The following is a 10954-nucleotide window of genomic DNA, read 5'->3' as shown; positions in this document are numbered from 1 at the left end:
TTTGTTTTGTTTTGTTTTTTTGAGAGCCAGCCATTCAGAAAAGACAGAAACACAAATAACAATATTGGTAATACTGTCAGATATATAGAGCATCAGTTTTTTTGTTTTTCAGCTTCTAAGTTGCTTCTAATGGCTTAAAGCAGCGGTCCCCAACCCCCGGGCCACGGACCGGTACTGGTCCGTGAGTCGTTTGGTACCGGGCCGCGAGAGTTGAGGCTTGGGTGTGAAAGTTATGGTTTTCAAGGTTGCTATTGTTTTTTAGCATTATTTTTTTAAATCTTTTTTATCATTAACTCTGTTAACCCTGGGTCTTTTCCTCCATGTTATGAATAAATCTTCTGTTTTTTTGGCACCGGTACTGGTTTTAGTTTGTTGTATTTATCCGCGACACCTTAAAGACTGGTCTGTGAAAATATTGTCAGATATAAACCGGTCCGTGGTGTAAAGAAGGTTGGGGACCGCTGGCTTAAAAGATGCTAAAGTCGCTTGTTTCAGACAGTAGGCGAACCAGATTCAATAAATCTCCAAGAATAAAAGCTAAAAATCCTCATAGTTGGTCAGCTTTAAGTCTCAATAGTCAAGCTTGTTGAAATGTTGAACAACTTGTAAAGATTTTGATGAAAGTTTAGAATCAGAAAAAATGATGAATATACACTAAAAAGAGAGAGCTTGTTTTTGTTTTAATTAAAACCAGTGATGTCAAAGAATAGTTAGGATGGTGTTTGCTGAAATTTTGCTTTGCAGTCCAGAAGAGCCTAAAGGTCACAACACTGAAACTAAAGCAGTAGAAGGTTAAGTATATTCGGCTTCACCCGTAGCACAGTGTGAATCATGTAATGAATTTGGCATTTTGTGCACTGGGGTTACTCTTTTGGTAAGGGAGCAGGTAGTCTCATCTTGTGAAGTTGGCTTGTTGAGTCTGCAAGGCTGCAACTGAAGTGGAGCAGTGTGGACTTGATAGAGATTTACGGAGTTATGTGGGAGTGGGAGTGAACTAGTTCTTTTACAAGAACACCATTATCATTGTATCTGTGTGGACGTTCAGCCAAAACCTTTTGGAGGCTCGACATAAGAACACCTGGTAAAGTTCAGACATGTCACACCACAGATCATCAGCCGCTTAGCTGATCAGTAATTGCATGACATTGTGTGCGACTTTGTTAAAACATTGATGTGTGCAGAAAAGCAAGGTGGCTTGACAAGTGCACAGTTGAGACACACGGAGGACTGCATCTGCTGATATTTAGCTGATGGGCTGCTTTGGCTTGTCAGCAGGTGTTGATCAGGTGTTAGATTCAGCCTTGTCAGCTGCTGACCTGTCACAATCAGGAGTGGATGTGGCATACAGATAGAGATGTGATATCCACCTCTTCAACAGCCCTTGGGAAGACACAGAGGGAAACTGTCATCAAGACACTGAAAGATAACGGTGTGCTCTGGTTGGTAGAATTACAAGAATCAGAAGTATAGAAGACAAGAATGGATATTGCTCAGTTAAACTTAAAAGCATACAGAAATGTGTTCAGGTAGTAGCTGCTTAAAAATCAGCCTCCTTAAGGGTTATTAGAGATTTGTCAGACCCCTTGTGGGTCAGTGTTACGGCTTTCTGAAGTAAGTGAAGTTAATTCAGATGTGCCTAATCATCTTTACTGCAACCCCTGGATACGTTGTAAACCAGTCTGGGAACACCATGACTTTTTGTTCCATTGCTTGTTACACTGGGAAAAAAAACATCAGTGGAAAGTCAGAGAAAGGAGGGAAAAAAACTGAATACATTTTACAGTGGACAGAAACACCAACGCGGGTTGCAGGACCCTGCTAGAGCATCTCTAGTGCATAAGGCATCATGGATGCAGCAACAAATGGGACAGTAATCAGACTTTATTTTCCTTTTTGCTCTTTCTGTATCTCTGTAGACGAGTGGGGAAAAGGTGAGTCGGCTGAGCCTAGTAGACTTGGCTGGAAGTGAGCGAGCAGCAAAGACTGGAGCAGCAGGAGAGCGCCTGAAGGAAGGAAGCAACATCAACAAGTAATGAAGCAATTAAAACATGGATACAGAGAAACAGTACATAAACAGTTTTTTAAATGTTTTCCCAATAAAGGTTAAATATTTCTTCCAAGGTCATTCAAGCCTGACGTTAAAGTATCTCAACACACAAGCAGACAGAGAGCTACATGATTGCTATCAGTCCATCAGCTGGTCTCTTCTCTTTGTGTTTGCAAGGTCCCTCACTACTCTGGGTCTAGTGATCTCAGCTCTGGCTGAACAAGGAACTGCCAAGAACAAGACCAAGTTTGTTCCTTACAGAGACTCTGTTTTGACATGGTTACTGAAGGTATGATAAACATAAATGACCACCTGAGCAAAAAACATTTTATAGCATTTTTTCCTCTATATTTTACTTTTTTCTTTTTTTCCCCCCCCCTTATGAATTCTCCAGGACTGCCTGGGAGGTAACAGTCGGACAGCAATGGTTGCTACTGTGAGTCCAGCGGCAGACAACTACGAGGAGACGCTGTCGACACTACGTTATGCCGACCGAGCAAAGAACATAGTGAACCATGCTGTTGTTAATGAAGATCCCAACGCTCGCATCATCAGGGAGCTCCGAGAGGAAGTCGAAAAACTACGAGTGCAACTGACACAGGCAGAGGTGAGAGGTCTTCACAATCTAAGCAATCACCGTGTTGAAGTATTTGCCTCACCTGCTTGTCATGTGCTTTATTATCGCCAGTCTTTGAAAGCTCCAGAGCTCAAAGACCGTCTGGAGGAGTCCGAAAAGTTGATTCAAGAGATGACGGTCACGTGGGAGGAGAAGCTTCGCAAAACTGAGGAGATTGCACAGGTGAGACGCACAAGAAACATCAAATGTAATTGATTTTGTTTTTATTCAGTGCAATAATTACAGTGCACAGTGTCTTTATTTTCTCAAACTGCATCATTCAGATACTTTAAAAGCTGAAAGTCTGATGTTTTGTGTGTGTGTGTGTGTGTGTGTGCGTGTGCGCGTGTGCGCAGGAGCGTCAGAAGCAGCTGGAGAGTCTGGGTATTTCTCTTCAGTCTTCAGGGATTAAAGTTGGAGACGATAAGAGTTTTCTTGTCAACCTTAATGCTGATCCTGCACTCAATGAACTGCTTGTGTACTACCTGAAGGTTTGCATGAACACACAGACACACACAGAGTCCCCATCATGCTTTACCTAATGCCTTCTAAAGTATTATTCCTGACAGAGTTGTGTAACTGCAGCTTAATGAGCGATTTGTCCGCTAAAAACTAAATTTGATCAGATGTGTAGGAGATTTTTTTTTTACACAGTTTGAATCATAGAAACTGAAGTTTCATTTTTCTTAATAGCAAGCTGAAGAAGAACCAGTTGTCATGTGGCTTGCACTGGGTTTTGAAAATGCTTAAGAGGAAATTTCATTCATTTATACGAAACCTGAAAGGCAACCAGCTGTTATGGAAACATAATAATGTTGCTGTTTGATGGGCTCGATTAGAACAGATAAAGTTTAAGGAGTAAAATTTAGATCAGTTGTGATTGTAATTATAACTGGAACATCCCATAGATTTGTGATGTGTTCCTCTAGACAGGCTCTTTATTCCCCTTTTGTTTGGGTCAGCTGATTGTAACATGTTGAACATCTCAGGAACACACAAAAGTGGGCTCAGCAGACTCCCAGGACATTCAGCTGTGCGGGATGGGTATCCAGGCAGAGCACTGTGTCATTGACATCACAGCAGAGGCAGCTGTGATTCTCGCCCCCTACCGCAACGCTAGGTAAGGAACGCAAACGTAACACAAACAAAGTTCAGAGAATTACACTGCAAGGTTTTAATTGGGTAACTTTGGATTAAAATTAGGGTTTTTAAAGTTCTAAAGGTGGTTTATTTCTCAGCAGGTTATATTCAAGATAAGAGATCAGCACACACAAAACCACTGCCCACTGGCCAGCTGGCTTCTCTCTCCAGCCTCAGTGCACAGAGAGAGAGAGTCAGTAGTTTTCAGCAATCATTCTAAACCTTGTATTTTTCCCCTTATTAACTTGTGACCAGTGGAGTGAAATTTATATCCTGATTCTTTTTCCCCCCCTTCCTGCTGGCTACAGAAACACAGTCCTTTTTCTGGTTGACCTTTATGTGGAATTTACAGGTCAGCCTACTTACCTGTTGCTCTCAAATAGTTCGGCACCATCAGTTGGGAAAAGGTGCTAAAAGAGTTCTAAATTGCATAAGGATATCTTTATGCTACACAAACCTATATACATACTTTTTTTTTTCTCCTGTCTCACACTGACTGCTTTATATCTAGTAAGACTGCAGCAAATATGTTGCTAAACTGCTTGTAATATGCATTTGGCTTCTTTTTATTTTACTAAAGTTATAGCTGTCTTTTCTAAAATATACAATTTGTCACCCTTGTGCAAAAATGCCTAGTTTATGTGAACACACTTGTAACTACACTAGGAAACATTAGATTGACTTATTTAGTTAATAAACGCCTTCGTGTGAGCGTTGCTTATGTTAGAGTAGTTAAGTTTAGTTTTACTCTGTATTTGTCAGGGACCGTTCACAAAAACATTCTCATGAGAGAAACAATCCCTTGTGCTAGATTTAGCTACTACCTAATTGTATGTGCAGTTCCTGGCTGGTACATCGGTGTTAAATAAGCTATAAAATACAAATACACGTCCAACATGTAAGATTACAAAGTAAAGCCAGATAAGAAAAAGATGTCCTGGTTATTTGGAACTTGCTACATTATACAGGCCCTATGCTGATGAGGCTAAACATAGTGTAGTTAACCCCACCAGGGTTAAAGTCCTCTTACCAAAAGAGATGTTTTCTTCAGTCGGTTACTTCAGCTTCTGTTTGAGGTTCTTTAAAAATATAAATGCAACTCCCAACTATTGTCACCATTTTTTTAAACAGGACGTGTGTTAATGGCTCTCCAGTAACCAGTGCTCTGCAACTCCACCATGGGGACCGAATCCTCTGGGGAAACAACCACTTCTTTAGGTAACCGCTGTTCTTTCTATTTAATTTATATTTTAAGTCTTTAAAAAACCTCCCATCAATCGGTTTGGGCTATTTGTTAAAGTTACATAAAATATTTTTGAGTCATGGATGAATGCATTTAACTCACTTTCAGGATCAACCTGCCTAAGCGGCGCTCTCGGGCTGCTGATGATGAAGAGGGTGAAGGTGGCGTGATGAAGAACAGTGGTAGCAGTGAACAGCTGGATGCAGATGGTGATACAGCCAGTGAAGTGTCCAGTGAAGTCAGCTTCTCGTATGAGTTTGCCCAGACAGAGGTCATGATGAAAGCCCTGGGCAGCAATGGTAAGATGTGTTAGGACACTGTTATGGAAAACAGCATGTCTTTTTCACTTCCTGTCTGATTTCTCAACGTTGTGTCAATTCAGACCCCATGCAGGCAGTTCTCCAGTCTCTGGAGAGGCAGCACGAAGAGGAGAAGCGTTCTGCTTTGGAGCGACAGAGGCAGATGTACGAGCAGGAGCTCCAGCAGTTGCGTAAGAAGCTCAACCCAGAACGCCTGTCCACAGGTCAGTCTGGAGGGCCAACAATTGGGCAGCAAGGTCCAGGACAGCAATCTCACTATCGCAGCATGGAGAGGCTCAGTATAGGAGGGATGAGCCATTCAAGCAGTGCTCAGAGCAGACTGAGGCAGTGGAGTGAGGACAGGTGAGTTTCTTTGAATTTTAGGAATATGCATAATGTGCTGATTAATACCAACTTGGTTTTCCTAATCCATCCGTTCGCCTGTCTCCCTTCATGTTGTTTTCCACCTGTTGTCCTTCTGCAGGGAGGCTGTGTTGGTGAGGAGTCTTCGGAGGTTGAGGGAGCAGATAGTCAGGGCGAACCTCCTGGTACAAGAAGCCTGTTTCATTGCAGATGAGCTGGAACGTCACACAGAGTACCGAGTCACTCTGCAGATCCCATCAGACAACCTTAATGCAAACCGCAAGGTCGTAAACACAAACATGAAGACCTTACATGTGGGTGACCTGTCCTCTGGTGTTCCCAAAAGCTTATAAGTATGTCTGTGTGTAGAGGGATGCAGTGCTCAGTGAACCAGCGATCCAGGTTCGAAGACGGGGTCGGGGCAAACAGATCTGGAGTTTGGAGAAGATGGAGAACCGTCTGGTTGACATGAGAGAGCTGTACCAGGAATGGCAGGACTACCACTTAAATAATCCAGACGACCAGGTGAGTTAACAGCCATATGCCACCATGATAGCTTCATTGTAAACTTATTGGGAATCTTATGAAGTCACACATAATAAGCACATCTCTAACATCTACCTATTAAAATTTTCCTTGTCCAGGCAATGTGTCCATATTTACGCCGAGCGGACCCGTTTTTTGACGAGCAAGAAAACCACAGTCTGATCGGCGTCGCCAACGTCTTCCTTTCCTGTCTTTTCTATGACGTCAAACTGCAGTACGCTGTTCCCATCATCAACCAGAAAGGAGAGGTAGAACACAATTTGTCACCAGTTTAATTCCTTAATTTCTTCTTATAGAAGTAGCCCTGACTTACAGAAACAGTCTCTAGACTTGGTATGGTATTACACTTTTCACTGTGACTCAGGAAGAGTTTCAGTGAGATCAGAATTTAAAAGTTTGCATGATATTCAGGGAATTGTGTTGGTAAAATGTTAAGATTGATAGCAAAAATTGACTCCAGGAAGCAGATGTAAACTTTCAGCTGATTTTGATGATTGCATTTGAAATCTGAGTGGTGAATGAGCAGCTATAGAATAGAACAGCCAGAGATACAGGAAGTCTTTGGGGACAAGGAACAAATTCTGGGAAAAATTGACATACTTTTCTCATTTTCAAGTCTGTACTTTTATTCATGAAGTCTATTAAAACAGTTTTGCATCTTTCCCCGTTCAAAAAAAAAAAGTATTTTTCTTATACTAAAGGCTAAAGGATGTTTTCTTGCTGTGTTTAGGTTGCAGGTCGCCTGCATGTGGAGGTGGTAAGAGTTGGAGGGGGCTTAGAGGATAACATGGCTGGAGGAGATGAGCCTGACAACAACCAAGACATTGAAGTTCAGGATCGCAAACTGGTCTGCATGGTAAGACTCATAGCTCATCAGAAAATTTAGTGCATTCAGACCATCTGAATCTTCCCAATACTTCCTGGACTATTAGGTATGTTTAGTTGGCATCTCATTTTTCCTGTTTGTCATCCACAGATTAAAATCCTGCAGGCTACTGGTCTTCCTCAGTACCTGTCCAACTTCGTCTTCTGTCAGTATTCTTTCTGGGACCAGCCTGAGCCTATCATCGTGGCTCCCGAAGTTGACACGTCATCCTCATCACCCAGCAACAAGGACCCACACTGCATGGTGGTGTTTGACAGCTGCAAGGTAAACATGGGAGGGAAGACGAGAATTTCAAGTCTTGCAACAAATCAAGAAGCTTTCCTGAGCGGTGTCTATTTTGATTTCTAGTTGTGTGAAAATGTGTTGGGGATTGGTCTGAATGGCACTTGTTTTTTGGGGGCTTATGTAGGAGCTGGCTGTGTCCGTAACTGAGGAATTTATCGAGCACCTTACAGAAGGGGCAGTCGCCATTGAGGTGTACGGACACAGACAGGCTGATGCTGGAAGAAACCCCGCACTGTGGGACCTCAGCATCATCCAAGCTAAGACACGCACATTACGAGACAGGTAGATATAACAGAAAGAGTACATATAGATTCTTGTTCTGCAAGGAGCACAGGTGTGCAAACAGTGTCTGATTTTGTAGATGGAGTGAGGTAACACGTAAGCTCGAGCTGTGGATTCAAATCCTGGAGATAAACGAGAATGGAGACTTTGTTCCAGTGGAAGTGGTACCTGCCAGAGATGTGCGGACCGGAGGAATCTTCCAGCTTCGGCAGGTGAGGATGACACATCACAACAAAAACAGTCAACCTGTTTGAATCAGAAAACTGGAAAAGCGGGCTTCTAAATATTCTAACTAGTGTCTTGTCTTCTTAATCCTCCTCAACCTTCTCCTCATACTCCTTTAGGGTCAGTCGAGAAGAATCCAGGTGGACGTGCGCTCAGTTCAGGATTCTGGCACTATGCCCCTGATCGCAGAGATTGTGCTCGCTGTATCAGTGGGCTGTGTGGAGATCAGAAACACCACAGCAAACCAGGAAGCAGATGAGATGGACAGTTATCAGGTAGACCACTCTGTCTACAGTGTGATTTACACTTTCATTGAGTCATAAATTACCTTTGAAGTAGCTGACTTGAAGAAGAAGATGGAGTGATTAACTGAGTTGTTTGGTGGACAGGAAAGAGACCTGGAACGGTTACGGCGGCAGTGGTTAGGTGCTCTCACCAAGAGACAGGAATACCTTGATCAGCACCTACAGAGCCTGGTTAGCAAAGCAGGTAAAAATACGTAGATTAGTATGCAAAATATTGATGTGCACAGGTATTTTAACAACTGTTTCTGATCCTAATTCACAGTTACAGCAATTTACACTTTGCAAGTGAAGTAAGGTGAATGAAATGTTTAATGCATGCATGTTTTGTACAGAAAAAACAGAAGATGACATGGAGAGAGAGGCGCAGCTCCTTGAATGGCGTTTGACTCTAACTGAGGAGAGAAATGCTGTAATGGTGCCCTCTGCTGGCAGCGGCATTCCTGGAGCACCTGCTGAATGGTACAGCCCATTAAATGATGTTCTTATTGAAAACAGCTGAAGCCCCTGTGAGCCTAAAGCTGCAGCTTCAGACTGCTTTAAACGCTCTGTATCAAACCGCTTTAAAATTTTAAACGGCTCTTTGTGATGTCAGTGAGCGCAGATATCCCTAATATGGTCATATAAGGCACACACTCTGGTTTAAACACAGAAGTCTCATCAAACCTTCTGTTTGCAGTTTGTAATAACTTGGCTTGAATGGAGCTAAAGTATCTTGTTTGAACTGAGGAGGTGCATGTAGGCCAATTGCAAAGGATTACTGTCTGAGAACAGAAATATCGAGCTGGAAATTAGCATTCATTATAACATTTTAAGACACAGAGGTTTAAGCAACATATTTTTTTTTTTTTTAAAGGGTTCCTCTGCCTGGCATGGAGACTCACATCCCCGTCCTCTTCCTCAATCTCAAACGTAAGTCAGTCATTTGCAAAATTGTGCAGAATCTCACAAAGTGTTTATCTTTTTATATAAGTTAATTTGAAATATCTTTGATTCCCCAGCTGATGACCTCAGCTCTCAAGACCAGTTTGAAGTTCCAGAGGCTGGAGGCTGGGATGCTATCTTGAATGGAGAGGATGAGGATGACTTTTTTGATCTACAGATTGTCAGACACTACGATGGAGAGGTGAGGATAAACCTGTAATTCTCATAAAGGAGGCCTTTTCATTAGAAACCCTTGTAGTAACTGAGCTGTTCACTCCACAGGTTAAAGCAGAGGCATCCTGGGACTCCACTGTCCATGAGTGTCCTCAGCTCAGTCGAGGGGGATCATATCCTGAGCAGCGTGTCTATCTGACCATACGGGTGGTGGTCCAGCTCAGTCACCCTGCTGACATGCAGCTGGTGCTGAGAAAAAGGATCTGCGTCAATGTTAACCCGGGCCGCCAGGGATTTGCCCACAACTTTCTCAGAAGGATGTCAACCCGCAGCACCGTACCTGGCTGTGGGGTCACCTTTGAGGTGGTTTCCAACATACCTGGGGTAAGGCCAATGGGAAGAAGCATTGTTTTGCCAAGCATATTTTTAAACATGTTGTTAATCTTTATGATGCTTTGTCTCCTTAGGATGCTCCTGGTTCAGAGGACAGGGAGATGCTGGCCCGACTCGCTGCAAGCGCACACAACAGCCAGTCAGGCGATGATGAAGCTGCCATTGAGAAATACCTCCGGAGTGTCCTGAGTCTGGAGAACATTCTGACACTGGATAGACTCAGACAGGTAGGTGGAGATAAATAATAGAGCTGTAGATTGAATTTAAACCCACATTATGAATAGGCAGGCATTCATCCAGTCACACAGCTTTTTTTTTTTTTTAATTGATGATCTTCTAATATTTTCTTCTAATATATACATTAAAATACTCTCTGTGTTTTAGGAAGTGGCCGTGAAGGAGCAGTTGACTAGCAGAGGGAAGAGTAACAGACGGAGCATAAGCTCTCCTTCTGTTAACAGGGTAAAGCATGAAATATAGTGGCAGACCATCATAGCACAGATGGCATTACATTATATTGCAATAAGATGTGATGTTTCTCAATATATATATATATATTTTCTTGGCTGTCCCTTCTGTCAGCTGTCTGGAAGTAGACAAGACCTGTCCACAACCTGCCTGCTGGACGATAAGGTAATACCCACTGTTCAACAGCACAAAATCATGTGTTTCTGTTTGTGTAACTGCTGGAGTGTTGCCTGTGCAACGTTGGAAGCTCTCTTCATTAGCGTGCATAAAGAGAGCTAGGAGAGCTGTGTTATTATTGCATGAAATCAAAAACTTTACCTCTTTGTATTTAACACTGCATTCAGTTATTAAATAGACCCGATAATTATGTGGTCATTTAATTTACTTAGTTTAATTAATAAAAGAAGAACTTTTTTCTAGTTAAATGTATCTACTAGGGGTGCAACGATATTCATATCGATATTGAACCGTTCGATACAGTGCTTTCGGTTCAGTACGCATATGTATCAAACAATACAACATTTGTAATTTATTTTATCAACTTTCCTTCTGACAATGCTGTCTGTGTTGAGCGCTCAGTGAATCTGCGTTCGACTACTCCGCCTAGGCTGCACTGTCTAGCGCAGATCCACTGAGCGTTCAACACAGACAACATTGCCAGAAGGAAGAGCGCAGGGGAGACAGAAGTTAAGCTCTCCTTGCAACATGGCAAATTGAACCTCCCCCACCCTCATTCAGATCTTGCGTTTGGAATTATTTTG

At 42.5% G+C, this 10954-nt stretch overlaps 1 protein-coding gene across 7 annotated transcripts in view; it reads left to right on the top strand.

Moving 5' to 3' along the window:
- The window catches only part of kif13ba (kinesin family member 13Ba), a 57063-nt gene that overhangs the window by 25913 nt on the left and 20196 nt on the right, over positions 1–10954 (top strand). For all 7 annotated transcript variants that reach the window (XM_005913060.3, XM_005913059.3, XM_005913062.2 and 4 more), the window contains exons 10-34: positions 1917–2029; positions 2225–2336; positions 2442–2654; positions 2736–2846; positions 3020–3154; positions 3653–3783; positions 4935–5021; positions 5155–5345; positions 5429–5708; positions 5830–5992; positions 6078–6233; positions 6353–6502; positions 6985–7110; positions 7231–7404; positions 7550–7707; positions 7787–7919; positions 8052–8207; positions 8322–8421; positions 8570–8696; positions 9091–9146; positions 9236–9360; positions 9441–9716; positions 9800–9952; positions 10110–10187; positions 10308–10358. In XM_005913060.3, coding sequence (XP_005913122.1) covers positions 1917–2029; positions 2225–2336; positions 2442–2654; positions 2736–2846; positions 3020–3154; positions 3653–3783; positions 4935–5021; positions 5155–5345; positions 5429–5708; positions 5830–5992; positions 6078–6233; positions 6353–6502; positions 6985–7110; positions 7231–7404; positions 7550–7707; positions 7787–7919; positions 8052–8207; positions 8322–8421; positions 8570–8696; positions 9091–9146; positions 9236–9360; positions 9441–9716; positions 9800–9952; positions 10110–10187; positions 10308–10358 — 3555 coding nt within the window. The remainder of the gene's footprint in view (positions 1–1916; positions 2030–2224; positions 2337–2441; positions 2655–2735; positions 2847–3019; positions 3155–3652; positions 3784–4934; positions 5022–5154; positions 5346–5428; positions 5709–5829; positions 5993–6077; positions 6234–6352; positions 6503–6984; positions 7111–7230; positions 7405–7549; positions 7708–7786; positions 7920–8051; positions 8208–8321; positions 8422–8569; positions 8697–9090; positions 9147–9235; positions 9361–9440; positions 9717–9799; positions 9953–10109; positions 10188–10307; positions 10359–10954) is intronic.

This window comes from Haplochromis burtoni, unplaced genomic scaffold (assembly GCF_018398535.1).
Source record: "Haplochromis burtoni strain Fernald_Lab_line unplaced genomic scaffold, NCSU_Asbu1 Contig_2, whole genome shotgun sequence".
In the NCBI taxonomy this organism is placed as follows: Eukaryota; Metazoa; Chordata; class Actinopteri; order Cichliformes; family Cichlidae; genus Haplochromis; species Haplochromis burtoni.
The sequence above is the reverse complement of the archived record's forward strand: the minus strand, read 5'-3'. Positions and strand labels throughout refer to the sequence as shown.